Here is a 21,337-nt window from a genome sequence, read left to right as displayed (position 1 = left end):
TGCTGTCCCTCCCCAGCAGCAGGGTCCTGGCCGGCCGTCACAGCAGAGCCAGGCTGGAGTGATTAGACACCCAAAACCCCCTCTCTGTGGAGCCCACAGCACCTCATCCCACTCACTGCTCAGAGAACAGCCCGGCAGTTCCTCTGCACAGGTACAATACATACGCTGCACTCTCCTATTGACACAAATACACTAAATACATGCTTATATAAACAGACCACACGCACTTTCTAACCCTGGTATGTGTATGTGTGTGTGTGTGTGTAGGTGCAGCAGAGGCTAGTTCACGGTGCTCGGATGCAGGCAGTGAGCATGCCTATGCAGACACACACCAGTCTGACCACGCCCTTTTACAGCAACCCAATGATGATTTCACACAACAGCAGCAGGGCCACACAGGACTCCAACCAAAGACATACACACTCAGACTATGGCCCAGATGGACAGCTACGGTAAGACACACAGACACACACACACACACACACATACACACAAAGACACAAGCGCACTTAGCCCACTTTCCCAGAAGGCCACCATAACAAGACATTCACCGAGGCAAACACACTCATGAACATACATGCACCATCAAATAAATATTTTGGCACGTAAAACCAATGCTATTTGGAAAAGAAAGTTGAGTGGAGTGGAGACAAATATGAAATATTTATACTTTGACCATCACATTCCTTTCCAGGTCACCGTGGCAACACAGTAATCAACACTTGTAATGAAAATATAACAAAGCAATACTCATACCTTACTATGCAATCAAAAACCAATACTTATGTCACAGGTACAACACAATGACATTAATAATGAATAAAAACTCACCAGCCTGCCGTTATGTGTCTTTATATGTACGTATCTAAGCACCTGTCTGTGCGGTCTAAAGCACTGAAATATGACATGCATTCTGATTGGCAGAATGCTGCTGAATCAGCCAATGCAAACACTCGTACCTGACAGCAGTGGAGGCTCTCAGCAGGCTCAGTGTAACACAGCCATCCAGCAAACCAAGTGAGTGTGTGTGTGTATGTGTGAGAAAGTGTGTGTGTGCGTGTGTGTGTGTATGTGTGAGAAAGTGTGTGTGAGCGTGTGTGTGCGTGTGTGTGTGTGTGTGTGTGTGTGCGCGCGTGCATGTATGAGAGTGTGTAAGAATGATTGTAATAGCACACTTTGTGTGAACTGCATGTGTGTTTTGGCGTGTTTAGAAACATACTCATTTTTGTGTGTGTTTTCTGTTGCTATAGATACTCTCTGGAGCAGCAGATGATGGCCTCTTCCTTCCCGGTGCAGCAGATGAACTGTAACGCAGTACTTGTCCCCTCCCCCGTTTTCACCTCACCAATCATGATCCCTCACAACAGTTTCATCACCCACCAGGCCCAGCCCACCTACACGCCACATCCCCAGAGCACCCAGCATGGCCTGCAGCTCCAACAGCCACAGCAGTTCTTTCAGGTAATGTGTCCAGCACTGTTCATCCAATGCACTGAGCACAGTTCAAATGTTCAGCACTGTTCATCCAATGCACTGAGCACAGTTCAAATGTTCAGCACTGTTCACCCAACACACTCAGCACAGTTCAAATGTTCAGCACTGTTCACCCAACACACTCAGCACAGTTCAAATGTCCAGCACTGTTCACCCAACACACTGAGCACAGTTCAAATGTTCAGCACTGTTCACCCAACACACTGAGCACAGTTCAAATGTTCAGCACTGTTCACCCAACACACTGAGCACAGTTCAAATGTTCAGCACTGTTCATCCAACGCACTGAGCACAGTTCAAATGTTCAGCACTGTTCACCCAACACACTCAGCACAGTTCAAATGTAAAAGACCAGATGATCACAACTCCCCTTCAGCCTAAATGAACACTTTGAGAAAGCCTCCCTCATCTTGCTGGACTGGTAATTAATGTAATGTACATGAAAATTTCACTTATTTGAAATCTGCTTCCTGTAATTCCAGTTCTGCATCATCAAGACTGGCATGAATTTCAACTCCAAATTCCAAGAACTGAATTGCAGTGATTAATCAGTACTTTACTAAGCTCTGTACTGACCCCTGCCTTATTCTATAGATCAGTCCTGTACAATTCTTTGACAGAATTCTCCCTCTCTCCCTGTCTCAGATGCAACCCCAGGGACTGCTTCACAGCGGACCCACTCAGACTTTCTTCCACACCACTAACATCCCACAGCAAGGCACTGTGGGATATATCCAGCAACAACAACAACAACAACAGCAACAACAGCAACAACAACAGCAACAACAACAACAGCAACAACAACACCAACAACACCAACAGCAGCAGCAGCAGCAGCATCATCATTCCCAAGCCCAGTCAGGCAATATGTCAGACTTTAGGAGCATGTTGCCGCGGTAGCGCCCAGCCCAGGGAGGAACTCAGAGGCTACTGGGCACGCCCACAGGGCCGGCCATGCCCTGTGGAGCCATTTAAAGGGATGATGCTTAGGGGCACAAGGAAATTGGACTTGAGGCTGGGCGAGGCATTGCTAATGCCACGATGTCTAAACAAAACAAAACAAAAAAAGAAAGAAAATAAAAAGCCAAAGTCCCTCTGTTGCCATGGCAGCACCCTGAGGGTTAACCTCACACTGAGCCGGAAGGCCCCGCCTCCTCTTAGACTGTGCGCAGAAAAGGATGCTGGGATATGGGGCGTGGCTCACCCAGGGCACGAGGTCTCTAGAGCACACACCAGACCAGTGTAATGGAGTTTTTCCTGGCATGCCCTTGCAATGCGGTCGTCATGGCGATTGTGTCACACTTCATGACTGCCATATTGGGGAGATAATCCCCCAGAAGATTTGGTATTAACAAACAAATAAACAAACCAGTGCTTTGTTAGAGAGAGAAGAAAAAAAGATAATATTTCAACACAGAGAAATGGGTTGATATTTTTCTAGATGAGGTGCTGTTAGTTTTGTTCCTCACTGTAAATGTTACAGCAAGTTTATGTTGTCTGATCTGTGTTCACACCCATCTTTAACAAACAAACAAACAAATGCCTTGACAGAGAAACAGGGACAGGCCCAGTTCCCCGGGGATAGCCCTGAATCAATGAATCTGAGTTACAGGTTCCCGGTTAGAGACATCCAATCAGACACAAGCCTGTGCAATCATCACCTCAATCTCTTTGTGTTCACAAACTGACTAGATTTATGATTCTTTACAAATAATTCTGCAGACAGCTTTGTTTCAGACAGCTCCATATAAATCCACGCAGCAGTCTGTTTGGTGACTTAGTTTATACATACAGTTTATACAGTTTATCACTTTTTGAGTCAAGATTTAAGATCTCTAAAATCAGCTGGTGGATGTAAGAATGCAGAACAACAATAATAGACAGTCGCTTGAGGCAGTTCCACTCTTTAGTCATATTTCAGCTCATGCTTCAGTTCGGTTTCTGCACCCAAATATCTTCACCCAGTTAGTTATGATTTATACTGCCACCCCTCATTGGAGAGTGGTTAATAAGAGGGCAAATTAAAAGTTGTTCATGTGATTAATCATGTTGTCAGTCCTGCAGCTGGATTCTGTCTCTGAATTCAAACATAGGACAGTTTATTATTTCTTCTGACGCTGTTTGTCAGTGTTTCAATTTAAAGTTTCAAAACTTCTGTGGTGTACTCAACAAGTATAAATATTTCAAATGTTATTACAGTTTTTTGGGGGTTTTTTTTACAGTTTTTTTTTGAGAGAGAGAGATTTAAGACTCTATTGTCTTAACCTCAAATGGCCCAATACAACAAACTACAGTTAGGAAGTCTGTGGTCTGTTACCCAAATGGTCCAACATATGTACACAAAAACACTGTGTAGAAAACAAACCCTCAGTGACGGTGGGAAGGCAGAAATGTGTGTGTGCGTATGTGTGTGTACTGTGTATTCTTCTCAGGTTATGTGTGGAAATGATATTCTCAGTATTAAGACCGTAACATATTATTCATTTGTACGTTGTTGTTTTTTTGTGTGTATGTGTGTGTGTGTCCTGTGTGTATGTGTGTGAGGGACTGACTGACAGTTGATTCTGTCATAGTCGTGCGGAAAACTGCGCTGGTTAGATGAATGTTTCTCTATGGGAGAAGAAAAGTGAGAATATGGCTGTTTGCTCTACTTGTCTGATTTGTAACGGGTGTGATCTGAATCTTGAGGAGTCCCGAAATTTGTCCTGTTTTACTGTAAATTAACAGAGATGTAAAACAGAGACAAAATTATATTTTGTCATGTCAGAGACAATCACGATATGACCACTTACAGTCATGCTCTGAATGAGTGTGTGTGTTTTTTTTTCTTCTATTTGAAGCACTGTAACGCCCTTTACAATGACCCTGAAATATCAAAAAGAAAAATAGTATCGCTTATAATTACTCTTTTAATGCTGTTTGATTTTTGACACCCCTTTTTTCATCTGATCTCCTGTGCAAAAATACAGGATTCCCACTTTTACCATAAAAAAATTGGCAAAATTGATCCTTTTTTTTCACACTGTCAAACACTGCCTTCATTTTTTCATTTCAGTCTGCGATGTAATTTTTGATACAGAGTGAATTTTGAAATGACAAGATATTTGTCATATAGAAAAGACAATCCAGTTCAATTTTCTAGAGTCTTCTGCTCCTCAACAAAATATTCTCAGATTTACATTACAGACAACCAGTGCTGCTTGTTCTGAGCAAAAATAAATAAGAATAATTTAAAAATGTTTTTAGAATAAATAAGTTCTTTTTTCCTAAAAAAGAAAGAAAAAAGAAATAACACTAATGTTGAGGTTATTGAAGACTTACAGCTTGTGCCGTTTTACCCTTTTCTATGTGCAATGTCAATTTCAAGAAAAGAAGAAAAAAGAATGTTTAATTTATACTTTTCTGAAATTTTGTCTTTAGTCCGATATGTATTCTTGTATGAATGGGAGATGCATGGTAGTTTAAACCAATGTACTGTGTAAATTAAATGGAAAGTATTTTTGTATGAAAAGATCTTCAACATTCCTTCAGTCAAGCACAGCGATGTGGAAAAATTTCTAGACATTTTCACGAGTTAGACAATACAGGGGCTTTTCTGCCTCTAAGGGACTGCTTAAAGTTTGGGTAGATTTTAGTTGTTGTTTTTTTTTCCCCTGTCAGAACAGTAAGGACTTATGCTAACTGCATTCTCCTGACCCTGTTCATTTGTCAATCAAAAGAAAAATGCTTCAGATTTTCCGCCCCAAAGTAAGAGAATGAATAGAATCCCCAATAAGTTCAAGTGTAAAAACATTTGGAAGCCTATTCTTAGCTCTGTGAAAGCCCATCCACACCATACTCCCTGATCAACAGCCCAACTGTCTACAGAAAGACTGTGTCCCTCTTCACTCTTAGTTTGTTTGAGCTTTATTAGGAGTGTGGTGTATGACGTCTGTAATTTTCCACAGCTCTGTGCTGAAGGGACTTGTGCTGGAGTAGATTTTGTGGCCGATCTGACACTGTGAGCTAATAGAGGAGGTGATGAGGAAGTGACACGTGATACTTCAGGTGTTAAATGTGAGTGTGATCCTGTGACAGAAAAGGAAAAAAGGGTTTTAGTTTCGTAAACAGCCCCTTAAAATGGCCTTAGACCAAAACTGCACCCTGTCACACACGTAGAAGCTGTCCGCCGCCCATGCACATGCACGCTTCCCAAACATCTCACACATGGCATAGTTAAACCTCTCCACTCTGGCCTCTGCATTACTCACTGTCAATGTCTCATCTGATACTAAGAGATTGTTAACTAGTCTCAGGACCATTTCATGATCCCTTTTTATTTTCATTTTCATTTTCTGTTTGTTGTAGAGAGACTGTAGTTTTTGGGATCTGGGGCTCTAGTCAGGTTCAGTTGTGGACATTTTTGTCTTTTCTTTAAACTGGACCAGTGAGCCTGAAAAATAGAATCCATTCTAAGAAACTTATTTATGTCAGAAGAGCAGCGGACAATGAGTTTTCATTTTGAAGAGTGTGTTCCAGTCTGAAGAGTATGCTCTGAACATCAAAACTGTCACTCAGCCTACAGAAAGGGCCTTCTTTATTTCCAATGAACTCCATCAATGGTCTTGACCTACTGAGGCAGTATTCCGCTTTGGCAACACGGCTGAAAACAATTTTAAAATTCATTTCCAAATCTTGATGGGGAGTTGTTGTTGTTGTTGTTGTTTTTGTTGTTGTTGTTTTGTTTGTTTGTTTGTTTTTACTTTTGGAGGGGCAGAAATGGACTTGGAGTTGTGGAGTATTTGCTGTGTTGTTGCTTCATAGAAGACAAACGTTCATGTCTTTGCTGTCTAGTGTTTGTGAATTGGGATTACAAAGGTGGATCTTTTCTCTTTCTTTCTTTCTTTCTTTCTTTCTTTCTTTCTTTCTTTCTTTCTTTCTTTCTTTCTTTCTTTCTTTCTTTCCTCTCTTTTCCTTTTCTCCTAGCGAACTTTGTTACCTGGTTGTAATATCTGCACTTTTCTGAGCTTTTTTTTTTTCTTTTTTTTTTTTTTCTGGTGTTGCTGACACTCTCTCTGTGTCCTGAGCTTCTTTCTCCCTGCCAGTTTCATTGTGTTTATTTGGCCCTTAGACTCAGGGGTCTGCAGGGGTTACCTGAGCAGGTGAACACACTCTTACGTTCGGCAGGCAAGTTGATCAATGCATTTATTTCATACCAGGTCAAAGAATGAGGAAAAACTAACCTGGTTCAAGCAGCCATTTCTGCCAACTCAAAGCAGAAAAAACCTTGAAGTTGTTGTAAAATAAAATGTACAAAAAATGTTTAGAAGATATAGTTGTTTATTTTATAAGACGTCAAATAGATTGAAATACCTTTGTATACACTATATGATTTAAACAAAAAAAGTAAGACAAACAAGTATTTTGTAACAGAATAATTATAAAAGTGTCTTATTGGGGGAGGTGAGGGCTTTTTTCTTGTTCAGTTCAGCAAGTTGGTGTTGCACAGTTGATGATATTGTATGGCTTGGTTTTCTCTTTCTCTCTCTCTCTCTCTCTCTCTCTCTCTCTCTCTCTCTCTTCCTCTCTGTATATATACCATCACAAATAAGCTTTAACATATTGTTAATATTGTTTTAAAAAGAAATTAATAAAAAAGGTTTACATTCTGAAACAGCTTGGATATTAATTCTGTCATAGTGATATTGAATTATTTTTATTCTATCTGGATAAATGTGGTATCTATGAGAAAATAAATATTTTTAAACACATTTGTACACTTTAACCTGTGATTTATTTCATCAACTTTCTCCTTATCATCAGTAGCGGCAGGCAGGGGGGATTAGGGACATAAGGGGCAGGATTTTAATGGGGTTATTGTGTCAGTAGGAGGGGCGACTGGAGTTGAGGGGGCATGCCACTCTTCCTTCAGGCAGAAGAAGAGAGAGAGAGATCCGTGATCACAAGAAAATCAGTGATCATAAGAAAAAACGCATATTGACAGATATGCTGACTTGACAGAACACATAAGTTTAAGTTTAAGTTTATTTGTATTTTGCTTTTTATAATTAAAAATTGTCTCAAAGCAGCCTTACAAAGATCAGTGCCTAAACTCGCTGTGAGCAGGCCCAAGGCAACAGTGGCAAGGAAAACAAGGAAGACTGCCTAAAATTAAGTGAACAGGAGGAAGAAAGCTTGGAAGGAACCAAGACTCAACAGGGGGAGCCCATCCTTCTCTGGCGAGCATATAGCATAAATATATTTACAGTATTGAAAGAGTTAAGGGTTATCAGATTCAATGACCTAGACGATTATTCACAGTAGATAATTTATTATGTTTACAGTATGAAAAATGTATGATACAGAATGTTCAAGGAGTTCTAGATGGTATGGGATATAGAATAATTGATAACCAAACAGTTTTCATATCAATACATTGTCCTTAATACAAACTGTATAATGGCTCTATAATGGTTAGTAGTACTGGGTAGTACTCTATAATGGTTAATACTGGGATTACTTGTAGCTGTACAAGGCAGAGACACTGAGGTGAGCATGTATATGGGTAAGGGCTGATGAGTAAGGTGTAAATGGAGCAGATTCTGGTCAGTCCTGTGTGAGGGGGAATTGAGAATGAATGCAATTTGCATTTAAATTTGATCCAATAAAATGCTGGGGAGGCAGAATCTGAATTTGAATTGAATTGTAAAAATAGAACTCAAATCTGTAAATAATGACTTGGAATCCAAAGGTTTTATGGACTTAAAGCTGTAGCAATCTGGAAATATTCTAAAAATGGAAACGTTATTGATCTTATTAAAATGATCTGATTATGTAAATGATCCATTAGAAAAACATTAGTTCATGTGTTTCTAGGTCAGCTTTTGTTGATAGTGAAATTAGATAACAAATAATCTACATCACAAATGTGTTGAAATGGTTTGAATTTCTCAAAACACAGCTGCTATCAGATCACAGTCAAATTCTGTTTACCTGTCTGACTTGCAGTTTTATTTCTAATTATTTACATTGAATTTCAATACATTCAAATTGATTTCAAATTAAGAATTGATTGAATTGGCTGTTGTAGATAAAGGTCTGTTGTGGTAAAGTGAAATTGTGAGTTTTAGTAAAGCATTATTATTGGGACAAAAAAGCAATTCAAATAATCTGATTATCACATAAAAACCAAAACAATGAGATGAGAGAAGAGATTATAAGTGCAACATCACACAAACACACAGACAGACTCCTGATCCTGGTAGAATAGGTCACTGGTTGTATGAAAAATCGTTTCCATGCCGACATTGTTGATGCCTTGGATGTTCACATCTGTATGGTGAGCTTTAAGGGTCAGATCAGAGAGGGAAGGCTACAAACCATCCTGTTCTGACACAGTTTTATACATGCTTACAGTTATACGGTTACAGACATACTGAGTGAAGACATCTTGTGTACCTCACAGTAAGAGTGAATGTCACTCTTCATTCACATTCTCACTGTTTCATCTCATAATAGACCGGCTGCCCATGTGCCTGTCAGATGACGAGACTGACAAACAAGATCTTTCATGAAAGAGATTTTCTAAGACTCTCAAGAAGAACAGTTGCCGTACTTAAAGCTGTCTGCTCAGTTATGTTCAGTCAGACAGTCCACACCCAAGGTCTGCCATAGTAACAAATATTTTATGCCTTTGCTGTGTTTGTTCTAAAGTTAGCCAATGTTATGAGAAGGTAATGTTCAGCTACCACTTCTGAAACTGCAATGAACAAAAATAAATCTTTTCAGTAAAACATTCACTGGAATGTTCAGCAGAATGTTCCAGCTGGATCAGATTTGCCTTTGAAAGCAAAACTGCAGGGAGACCAGATCAATACACACATACATAATTAAAACATGAACATGTATCGGTTAAAACACATACGATGTGCGTTTCTCAACACTGTTCATCAGACTGGCAGATTGAATCAAATGACTTGAATGTACCATAAAGGGATAAAATTTAAAACTGGTTTGGACCCAGTCTTGTTGATATAAATGGAGCCAATTACAAACAGCAAAATCTAAGCCAATAGAAAAATTGTTTACACAAAACTAAGAAAAGCATGGAAAAAATGACTGAAAACATCTACAACAGTCTTTTCTTCCCTCAGTGCAAGGAACCTAGCATTACTACTCCTGTCTCTGGAACCGCCTTTCAGTGTTGAGTCACTGTTGACATTATTTGAGAGGAAACTCAAAATATTTCAGTCTTGGTTTCAGACATATTATCTGCAGCAGCCGTGTTCTCTCTTTTAATATCATGCCTTTTATTTGTTTCTCCTTTGTATATTTGATATTTTATGAGTTGTACCTACTATTTTACCACTGTTTTCTGATGGCTGTCTGTGGCTGCTACTGTCTGTTTTAATATTATTATTAATGTGCCGGTTAAATGTTTTGGGGAAACTCTCGTAAACTAATGAGTCTGTTTGGAGAATTCAGCTCAGAACAAAGGAAAAACTCTTTCAAACCCAGTTTACAGCTTTGCGCTATTAATCTGAATTTCAGGTCTGTAGGTGGCAGTATAAGGTTTACAGGCTTACCGGGCCAATCAGTTGCACCAGAAGAAGAGGAAACGAATCTTACGCGCCAGGCTCCAAAACACTGTAGTTTTGGTGACTCGCAAAGTAATGGAACGTTATACCAGCAGGCAAGTGTATCACCTTTGTATAATGTATAGATGAACTGTGTGGCATTGTGACTTGGTTGGCAGCTAAATGATTACCTTAAATGTTGTTGGTTAGCAAGATAATTTGTGAAACAGCAAACTGAGGACATTACACTAGCAAGAGCCTTGTTAGCGTTAGAAGTAGCTATGCTAGTTACTTAGTATTTGACTTAGCAGGTTGTCAAGTAACGTTACCAACCTGTCGTGTTTGATCACAGCAGATGATGTGAACTTATGTAGATATTGGCACAGCTCCTTTTTTACTTACAACGACAATGACTGGAGTTCCTAACAGTACCTTTTCGGAGAAGGATTCGCTTGGAACTGTAACTGGATCTGTTTTATTCTCTACTTTGGAGCAGCTAACGGCATCCAGAACTCTTCGACTTAAACTTGACAACCCTATTTGTGTGGCTGTCATCGCTATTGACAGGTATTTAGGCGATCAACAGAAAACAGACGGTTGTGTTGACAGTTATAAATATGATGTGACGGTAACTGATGGAAAGTTTCGGGCGAAGTGCTTTCTCGCGGTAACTCTAAATCATTTGGTTCACAAGAACTCACTGCGCTGCGGAACAGATGTTCAAATATCACAACTTTCCTTTATTTACGATGAAAGGAGGTTGGGACAAAGTTTTGTATGTTTGGAGACCATTGACTGCACGGCACAGCATTCTACTATATTACCCACGATCAAAGATTTGAGTGCCTTGCGACAATGGTCAAGAACTGATGGTGGAAGCTCGATGTTGTTGCAAGTGGATGCGCCGTTACAAACAGATCGGAAACATTATTTATCTCTTTGGAATAATGAAGATCCACACGGCAGGAGGTGGGTGCCTCACAGTCCGCCGCCGGACGTTGTGATTGATGGTAAGAGAGTTTTTAAGGATACAGTGCGTAATCTTACCTGGTCTGATCGATCATTGTGTATATCTCAGTATGTGTCAGTTTTCATTTGGAGCGATATGTAATGGATCCAAGTGTCCGAAATTCTGTCCAAGTAACAAAATTTTTATTTCATTCCAAATAAGTGCTATAGAATGAATTAAACTGCGCATTGAAAAACAGGGGGGAGCACTGTCGATATGATTAAGAATTAATAAACACAGCAACACAACCTTCTCTCTCTCTCCTGTTTGTCGTTTGCAGTGTCAAAAATTTCCCTGCTCGGTGATCTGGACTCATTCTTTGCCAACTCTAAGCGACCTCTCCCACTGCTTGTCAGAGTACTACACAAGTCCAGACTCAGATATTACGGGAAGCCCGGGCAAAAGATAGACTTCCCATACCAGGTGAGAGAGAAGCCCTGTTATCATTTTCAGTGGTAACTGCATTAACTTGAACATGTGATATTGTAAAAAAAAAAAAAATTCCTCTTGAAAGCTTTCAAAGCTAACTGTGCCCACGTGCTTTGCAGCTAGTTAAGTCAGCAGAAATGTAGAGAGTTTAATTTAGAGAATACACTCAGGTCTCTTACCACTGAAAATGTATAGGGATTTGTGTCTTGCAGTGCACCAAAAACAGCTCTCGCAAAAGATAGTTCCCTGTACAAAAAAATCAAACTAATAGCACACAGTGTTTTTTTTTTTTTTTCAATGGAAGCATTAATTCGTGTGAACTATTTCTATGTTTCTAACTCTTCTACGTGGATTCCCATCCTCTTGTAATTGTGCCCCCCTTTTGTTTTCCACAGAGTGTAATGTTAGGCCTTGAGAAATACAGTCAGAAGCCAGTGTGAGTGACATTGTCAGAGAACCCCCCCCCCCCCGGAATTTAGTTTTTCATTTGAGGCCCTAAACTTGGTTGATTTTTACTGGATGCGGTCCTCTTGTTTCCTGTGATCCAGGCGTACTTTGAGGTTGCTGATCAGAGTGGGATTATGACCATGGTCCTGTGGAATGACCTGTGTCTGGAGTGGTACCAGAGGTTGACCATTGGAACTGTGGTTTACCTCCAGCAGTTTGCTCTGAAACGCAGCTATCAGAACCGCTCTCGACCACAGCACAACCAGACCCAGCTCATGCATTTTCACTCCACAGGTAAGTCGGAATAACTTCGCTCCACGGCAGTGTCAGGGTTTTCCTGTTGCTTTCTGTGACCTGCTTTTGACCTCTGCTTCTGTGACCTGGATGTGACCTTAGTGTCCGGAGTAGGGCTGGCCCAAATACCAGTTTTTGGACTCCAGAGCTTTGGTGATAATCACCAGCAAATATTTGAATGTTCCGCTGAGGGGGGATGTGTTCCCACATTACTTCTTATGTTTTATTTTAACTATTTGGATCAGTTGCAACTATTTTCCAAGCAAAGTGAGTGCACGTCACGTTTATGCAAGCGCAACACAGGCGTTTTCATTAAAGTGATCTTTTATGTCAGCATTTCCATCATGCGCGACCGAAAATTTACTCCTGTAGTATGTGCAGAATGCAGCTTTTTTGCAGGCTACTTCTCGAAGAAACGGGTAAGCCTTCTGGAGGTCTTTAGAACGACTTTCTCTCCGGCATGATGCTAACTGTTAGTGTACTGGCAGACAGAGCTACAAGCGTCTTAGTAACACCCTTGACAACAACACATTGATTGATTGACACATAAACAGACAAATCAGTGTTGAATTCAGACACATGGTGCATTATTTGTGTTTTTTGATTGGGTTAGGTAATAATGAGTGGGACAGAACATGATGAACGTCTATGTAAACAAGTCTAATGTTATTATTATTTTTTTAACTGTGGTGAAAACTGGAGCAATTAGGTAGTGAATGTTGAAAACCGGGGACATTTTAGAGTTTTTCAGATATTTGTCGGAACTTGGGACACCCAGCTTGAAACCGGGACAATCTCAGACAAACCATGTGTGTAATGTCACTGGTTAAACAGTATAATATCAATCAAGTAAAAATATAGTAGGCTGCAAGAATGCGCTGACAAAATGTATTTTGCAGTTTGCCTTTATTTAGAGCCAACATTTAGCAAGAAATACAAAACAAAAAAAAACTTGAATATACGAATCCCAAAATTGAAAGCCGGATACCTACCCAAAGAATGACTATCCGAATAGTCGAATATTTGGGTCCGGCCCTAGTGCAGAGTGACCTCTTCAACAAATCGAAATCTTGAATACATGTACACATTGAAACTTCTGGAGCTCAGTTGCCCTTTCACCTGCTGTAACAGGACTTAGTTAATGCTCGTTTAGATACATACAACATGACAGCCAAACTCAGTTTCATGGGCAATGTCACTTTCTGCCATTATTATCATAAAAAATATTCTTATCCTGGGCTAACTGCCTATTTGCACTATACTGGTTTTGATTTGTTCACTGGCTCAAGGTTTGACTCATTTGTGAATAGAAAGCCTGTAAATCAGACTCTTTAGCCGTGCCCAGGGGAAACAAAATGGAGCAGTGAGTGAACAAATACAGCTGTATCTGCTGAAAGCTGAAACTTTAACATCACCTTACTCATCTGTGCCTGACAATGCCCACAGCACTTGTATTCTCTCTCTAGCGCCATCTGTTAGCAGTGTTGCACAAATGTCAAATTTGTATCTGTGCCACAGGGTCACCTGTAGGTTAGGGGCATGCAATGCTCCAAATGGACACTGCTCTCTCATCATACAGGTAGCATGTCCTAGACAGCATGGTTTTATGTGCACACACACATATCAGACAACTTCACTGGAGTTATTGAAGTACTTTCTATGGGGTTCGCAGATTGAATCTCAGCTATGTGACTGTTGCTAACTGTGGACAGAAATCAGTGGGAGCCTAAGCAGTGGGTTTCGGTTTTCAGTGAGCTTCCCTCTCCATGTCTCTATCAGTGGTCGAAGATGGTCAGGTGTGTGTGTGTAGTGGTGGTCGTAGATGGTCAGGTGTGTGTGTGTAGTGGTGGTTGGAGATGGTCAGGTGTGTGTGTGTTGTGGTGGTCAGAGATGGTTAGGTGTGTGTGTGTAGTGGTGGTCAGAGATGGTCAGGTGTGTGTGTGTAGTGGTTATCAGAGGTGGTCAGGTGTGTGTGTGTAGTAGTGATCAGAGATGGTCAGGTGTGTGTGTGTAGTGGTGGTCAGAGATGGTTGGGTGTTTGTGTGTGTAGTGGTGATCAGAGATGGTCAGGTGTGTGTGTGTAGTGGTGGTCAGAGATGGTTAGGTGTGTGTGTGTGTAGTGGTAATCAGAGATGGTTAGGTGTGTGTGTGTAGTGGTGATCAGAGATGGTCAGGTGTGTGTGTGTGTAGTGGTGATCAGAGATGGTCAGGTGTGTGTGTGTAGTGGTGATCAGAGATGGTCAGGTGTGTGTGTGTGTAGTGGTGATCAGAGATGGTCAGGTGTGTGTGTGTGTAGTGGTGGTCAGAGATGGTCAGGTGTGTGTGTGTGTAGCGGTGGTCAGAGATGGTCGGGTGTGTGTGTGTAGCGGTGGTCAGAGATGGTCAGGTGTGTGTGTAGTGGTGATCAGAGATGGTCAGGTGTGTGTGTGTAGTGGTGATCAGACATGGTCAGGAGTGTGTGTGTGTAGTGGTGATCAGAAATAGTCAGGTGTGTGTGTGTAGTGGTGATCAGACATGGTCAGGTGTGTGTGTGTGTAGTGGTGATCAGAGATGGTCGGGTGTGTGTGTGTGTAGTGGTGATCAGAGATGGTCAGGTGTGTGTGTGTGTAGTGGTGGTCAGAGATGGTCGGGTGTGTGTGTGTGTAGTGGTGGTCAGAGATGGTCGGGTGTGTGTGTGTGTAGTGGTGGTCAGAGATGGTCAGGTGTGTGTGTGTAGTAGTGGTCAGAGATGGTCAGGTGTGTGTGTGTAGTGGTGGTCAGAGATGGTCAGGTGTGTGTGTATAGTGGTGGTCAGAGATGGATGTGTGGTGATCTCCTCTAAAGTATGCTATATCAGTTGATGAAAGCGCACATCTCACAGGGTGGAAAAATTCTGTTTGACTTCACATGTGAGGCAGGGTGACAGTACTGGGCTCACATGTGTCAAGTGTGAAGGGGTAAAAATAGTAGTGATAACGTGTGTGTTTTGATGGTCTTTTAATGCATGTATTTTGATGGTCGATGTGTTGTATGTTTGCTGTTATCCAGAAATCTCCTTGAACCCACATAGCCCTCCAGCTATAGTGACAGTAATTCCACCAAAGCGTGTTCTGCCCGAGTGGTGTTTACCTGAGGTCGCCTTTAATTTCACCACCAGGTACACACACACACACACACACACACACACACACACAAATGGGCAAATAAATATATTAACAGGATGGAAGAGTTGCCCTTCTGTCTCTTTCTCTCCATCCATTTCTTCCTCTTCTCTCTCCATGTTGCCCTTGTGTCATGTCTTTCAATGGTTTTGTTTTGCTTAGATCTGAAGTGGAGAACCTGGCCAGTAACCAAGCCTGTGACATCATTGGCTTAGTGACGTTTGTGGGCCGTGTTGAGCGAATCAAAAACAAGGGGAATGCAGGTATTGACCTCTGATTGGTCTACTGTAGATTTCAACTTGTGAAGCTGAAACTGTTTACAAATGAAGCTTAGCAGAATGTATTTACCGACCTACAATTGTGAATCTGTGGTTCTTTTGTGGTCCTCTGGCACTTTTGAGCTTCTGAATGCTGTTTGAATGTAGAACTCATACTGTACAAAGCAGAATGTGTTTGAGTTAATCTGCCACACCTGTCATATGTAATATTTTATATTATCTGAGAATCTGCACTGTTTGAATCCATCACTCAGTGTTGAAACTTATCGAGTAAACCAGTTTCCATGAGGTGTTTGTGTTATATGAGACAGGTTCCCAGCATCCCGACTGGTTTTGATTGCTTGCCTGTGTTTTTGGTCAGTTCCAGAGAAGTACTGGACGTATCGCTGGGTCCACGCTGTGGACGGAACCTTTGACACACCCTTCATACTGGAGATCTTCTCCTCCTCACAACCAGACATTTTTAATAATATTGCTCCAAGTAAGAGTACACGGCACCCACAGCAAACTGTCTGAACTGTGTAGTTGCTGTGTTTTAGATCACTGGTTTTCAGTCTATTCCTCAGGGACACACAGTTTTGTTTCAGCCAAGCACAAGCACACTTGAGTCCACTGGTCAGCTACTCAACAAACCCTAGATTGGCTCAATCATCTGTAATAATCTGGAGAATCAGAGGGATTAGATGTGTTAGCGCTGGACTGAAAAATAAATGTATCCCACAGGCGGTCCTCTTATAATGGACCGAAAACCATTGTTTTAGGTGGCGCCTGTTGGGTCTTTTGGATTTCCTCTCTCTCTTTCTCACTCTTTCTCACTCTCTGTTTGTAGTGACGTATCTGGTGTGTACTCAAATGAGGGTGTGTCGAGAGGCGGGCTTTCCTCTCTATCTGACCAGCAGCAGTGAGACACAGCTCTTTGTGACAGGTGAGTGACAGCTTGGCTTTGGGATTACTTTTTTATGCCACAATAGAACTTACTTTTTAGTTGCTCAGTATTAGCCTAATGTTAACTATATTGTTTGTATTTTTTTATTTTTTATTTTCTTTGCTTTACAAACTGAACTTGATGAGATTACGATCAGAATTGAGCATAGTCTCTTTAAATGGCTTTTGGCTGCTGATGTCTTGGTCTAGGCTGTCACAAGAGGCAACCCTATGTGAACACTCCTAAAGTGAAGGCCTTTATCCAGTGGACTAAAACCCTGAAGGACATGGCCGTGTTGAGGAAAACCGCAGTCGGTGGTTATTACTGCTACCCCCCTGCCCCACCCACCTTTTCCACCAGCTCTGACAACGCAGGCAGTAAGACCCATCACAAGCTCATTATAAACCTCATGCTGTTTCCAGCTGCTCTTCACAAAAGCCTTTAACAAACAGGTGACTGACAAAATAAAGGAAACACCAGTGCATAGTGTCCGACACAGGGTCTTAGGCAGCTGCTTCAGTTTCAGAGTGCTTTAGCGTAGATTTTATAAGTGTTTCTGTTGGAGGGATGCAGGAGTTCCATTGGTTGGTGTTTTGCTGATGATGGTGGAAAATGCTGTCTGTGACTCCGCTCCAGAGTCTGGCCGAAGTGTAACACTGGGCTGAGATCTGGTAACGGAGGCGACCACGCTGTATGACTGACGTCATTTTCACATTCGTCAAAACCATTCACTCGTGTCCTGTGGAAGGGAATTTATCGTCTTGGGAGACGACACCCGCTGGGACAGAAATGCTTCACCACAAGAAGGCGACGGTGAATCAGAATGCTTTTTGTATTCATTTGCCAGGCAAAACTGTCCCACTCACCATAACGGAGTGACCAGTAGCTCTCACCATGGCAACCAGACATTTAGGCCTCGGTGTTTCTTTAGACCTGTGCCTATTTTGCACCTGTCTGCTTGTTTAGAACAGGGTGGAGCACTGACTCATCTGATCTTATGGCATTTTTCCACTGCTCAGCAGACCTTTAATCTAGGTCTTTAATCCAGTGTCCATATATTTCCTGATTATGCTCACGTTTCCTCTGTTTTGTTAGTTACCTGTCTGTTTTCTGATAAATCTCATTTAATTAACATGTAATTTGATTATTCTGTGAATAAATTATAACTCCGTGGCTCTCATAAAAATCTATAAACATAAACAACCCTCATACCACTGTCTGACCCTGGCCCTGCTTGTTTGTGTGTACTGAAGCTCAGATTCCGGTAGTTGCACTCGCTGACCTGAAGGAGGGGCTGAAGAGCCTGTGTTATCGGGAACACAAGAGACTGGCCATCCAGGGCCAAATTGTGGCTGTGCAGTACCACTCCAGGCCTGAGGAGGCATCACAAGCGCAAGAGCGCACAACACCACACGAACAACAGGTTGGTTTAATTGCTGTCAGTCTGTTTTAGACACTGTGAGGTGTTGTGTAGAAGAAGATTCTGCTTTGTGAGTGTTGTAATGTTATATATTCTGCTCTGTGTTACAGCAGAGTCGCTCTGTGGATGTGTCCAGCCGAACAGATTTTGCCCCGCCCAGTCATCCAGAGGACACTGGATTGGTGGAGCAAAGTGAGCTCCCATCTCTTAAACGCAGGAGAATCCAACATGAGAGAAGGTGACTCTCACTGAATCTGAAACATGCCTGTTTTTCCCGTTTATCATAAATCTGTTATTCTCAGATCTGGAGAGTCACTGAGCACTAGTGATAATTTAATCATAAGTCTGAAATGTAATTGGTCTGTTTGAGTCTTCGTGAATGTCAGTCTGTTTGTTCTGGTTTCCAGAGAGGGCAGACACCAGTACATGACGAGAGCAGCAGTCCAGTCAGAGAGGTAATGAAGCGTAGCCATAATCAGAGCTCTTACATAGTCAGACGCTGATTTGTCTCTGCCTGGCACTGATTTCAGGCTGTCTTTTACAGGGAATGTTTTAAAAATGGTCTAATTAAACAGAATGCAGAACAGGAAAACTGATGAATCAGATAATAAATCAGATTGGCTTCCCATTTGAAAACTTTGAGTGGAAAAAAAAAGCAGTTTAGACTGGTAAAATGCAGCAGAAATGCTCTGTGTGTGTGTGTTTGTGAGAGAGAGAGGTTTGGTCACACAAAATATTCTGCTTTTAAAAGAATCCAAATGTTTAGGGAATGGTAAAATGAATTTGACTTTTTTTTTTTCTCTCTCTCTTTTGCGTTCATGCTCCATGCCTTCTTCAGTGTGGCGAGCATAGCTTGTCAGTGTGAGGATGAGGAGGATGAGGATAATGAGAGGCATGGTGAGGAAGAAGGCCTGGTTCAAACCAGTGTTACAGAGGCTGTAGCAGGTACTGAAATCCTCATGCTGATTTACGGTGGCTTTTAACAGGCTAACCCTCTCAACCATGTAGAGTGGAGACTTACTGCAGATGATCTTGTCAAAACGTCAGTCAAATGTCCCTTTTCACTTTAAACTAACGCTGTTAAATGTTTTAAAATAATGTTTTTAAAATGAACAAGCTTGATGAATTAAATCTTGTGTTGTCATGGAAACCCTGTTTGATTATGTCGCTGTATCACTGCTTTGGTGGTTGTCTGGGAAAATATTTGACAGATGACTAAGTCTCACTGTGAATTTAAAACAAACCCACATGCAATTTTCTAAGTACATTTAAAAAACAAACTTAATTTGAAATCTTCCCGAAATTGAACTATACTTTAATTGGTAGATTAAATTTTCCTCCTGGTTTTCCTAGATCCCCCCAGAGGTTTATGGGAGAGTGATGCTTGGGTGCTGCTGAAACAGAATGTCACAGAACACTTGCGCTGTGGACGTCTGGAGCGAGAGAGCATTCCGGAAAGATTCCGCTTTGACAATCGAGATCTCCTCCTTCAGAGGGTTAATCTTCAGCCCGTCAGATGGAACCCTGAGTTCATCTGTCACACAGAGGCGGAGTCACACATTCCTGTGGACTGTAAAGGCTATTTCACACTCACTGTACTGGGTGAGGAGGTTGTACTTCCACTGGCCCATCTCTGAAAACTCCTCTTCATTTTCCCATATGCTGATTTATAACTCAGCCAGTTCACCTGCCTCTACCCAGCTTCTGAGACCAGTCAAAATGAAGGATGTTATCTGTTTGTGTGCCAATGTATCTAATCTGCCAGAGCCTTTATCCCTTTCTCTCTCTCTGTGTCAGGTCTGAACCAGCAGATGGCAGTAGACGTCCTGTTTGTGCCTGTCGTGTGTGCTGATGATCCCAGGGCTGTGGGAATGCCCTCTGCTCTCCATGATAACTCAATACTGTCCTGTTTGTCAGCAGGCCGCCTCTGCACCCCACCTGGCAACAGCTGCCCCAGCCTCGGTACGGATCTGTGTGTGTGTGTGTTTGCAGACCTCTTAGTATGTTTATGGTTGAGTGAACTTTCTTGGCAGGTATATGTGTGTCTTGTGTGTTCTATGTATCTTATGACTGCTTACATATATATATGTGTATGTGTGTGTGTGTATGTTCATCTTTTATCATTCAGACTATGAGTTTGCTCAGTTAAAGGTAAACTGAACCCAGAGTTATTCTTGCTTTCTTCATTTCTGCAAATCATATAAAATCTCTACTTCTCATGATAACTTTGTCCTTAAGTTATGGCTGTGTCTGATGACCATTTGAACATGTAGCTGTGTCATGAATCTTGCTGTGTGTTGGTTGTGTATGTGAACGTGACGCTGTCTGTGTTTTCTTTTTCGATTAGAGGGCTTACTGAACTCTGCTGCCACTCTGGACGGAGAGAGAGTGGTGTGTGTGCTGGACCTGTGTCTCCTTGGAGACGGGAGAGCGGAACAGATCTGCTCCAAAGTCTACAGAATGGCAGACATTAATCTGGCCTAGATCTCACACAACAAACACACACACACACACACACACAGATGCACAGGTACTCAACTTAAGCTGAATTCTTATCAGACTATTTTAAGAAATATTTATTTTTACTCAATTGTGTGAAATGACCCCAAAAAAGGTTTTATAAGCATTATTTTTTAAATTTATCAACTGTTGAATACAAAGAAAATGTCATGTATTATCTAAATGCCTACCAATAAATTATTTCACATTGCCCACATGGATTTCCCTGGCTCAGTTCATTGTAACACAATATTCTTTCAAATTAGTGATGACTCAAACATTTCAGTGTTATCTTTGATACGTGACACTTAAATTATCCTTATGTTAACACACACTTATATTGTCCTTACAGTAACTTAGACATATATTAACCTTTCCACAGAATTTGGCAAGAGTTTCAGTCAGATAAGGGTTTGGTCACAAAACCTGAAGTTCATGGAAAACAAAACCCCCCAAAAATCTTTCTTTTTTTTCTGTGGGAGAGGTCTTAGCTTAGCAGACATAAGACCACATCTCCAAGATCAATTAGAAGCTTTCCACTGATTGATGTGGGGGATGGCTTTGGTTGAACAGATCCAACAGAGAACATCACTGAATCAAAGTCTTTGATAAGCACAGTAAAGCTGAGATAAAGAGAACTGTGGTGTGTGTGAGAAAGTTGCCAGCCAATCAGAACCACTGTAAAGAAAATCTGGAAGCTCATCCAGCCATGACATGTGGCTCTCTGCCAAAGCAAAGGAGTTTAACTTCAAACTTTGAGCTGAGCGAATTTTACAGCACTGACTACAATTTAAAAATGATGACATTAATAAAACACCTTTTACATAGATCAGTTTGATGTGCTAAG

The 21,337-nt window shown here is 41.4% G+C and overlaps 2 protein-coding genes across 2 annotated transcripts in view; both read left to right on the top strand.

Annotated features, from left to right (window-relative positions):
• Positions 1 to 3,635, top strand: part of npas2 (neuronal PAS domain protein 2) — a 64,520-nt gene extending 60,885 nt beyond the window's left edge. Inside the window, exons 18-22 of the mRNA XM_030781246.1 lie at positions 1 to 151; positions 268 to 452; positions 925 to 1,017; positions 1,251 to 1,461; positions 2,140 to 3,635. The exon at positions 1 to 151 is cut by the window's left edge and continues 41 nt beyond it. Of these exons, the coding sequence (XP_030637106.1) occupies positions 1 to 151; positions 268 to 452; positions 925 to 1,017; positions 1,251 to 1,461; positions 2,140 to 2,394 (895 nt within the window). The 3' untranslated portion in view covers positions 2,395 to 3,635. The remainder of the gene's footprint in view (positions 152 to 267; positions 453 to 924; positions 1,018 to 1,250; positions 1,462 to 2,139) is intronic.
• A 6,823-nt stretch (positions 3,636 to 10,458) lies between these two features.
• Positions 10,459 to 20,475, top strand: radx (RPA1 related single stranded DNA binding protein). The gene is made up of 14 exons (XM_030783022.1): positions 10,459 to 11,059; positions 11,339 to 11,481; positions 12,036 to 12,228; positions 15,256 to 15,364; positions 15,531 to 15,631; positions 16,008 to 16,127; positions 16,476 to 16,571; positions 16,781 to 16,948; positions 17,825 to 17,994; positions 18,102 to 18,229; positions 18,830 to 18,936; positions 19,345 to 19,593; positions 19,789 to 19,953; positions 20,339 to 20,475. The coding sequence occupies exons 1-14, from the start codon at positions 10,459 to 10,461 to the stop codon at positions 20,473 to 20,475; spliced, it is 2,487 nt and encodes an 828-aa protein (XP_030638882.1).
• The last annotated feature ends 862 nt before the right edge of the window (positions 20,476 to 21,337 follow it).

This window comes from Chanos chanos, chromosome 8, assembly GCF_902362185.1.
Source record: "Chanos chanos chromosome 8, fChaCha1.1, whole genome shotgun sequence".
Classification (NCBI taxonomy): domain Eukaryota; kingdom Metazoa; phylum Chordata; class Actinopteri; order Gonorynchiformes; family Chanidae; genus Chanos; species Chanos chanos.
Note: the sequence above shows the minus strand (reverse complement) of the source record. Positions and strands in the feature narration are given on the sequence as shown.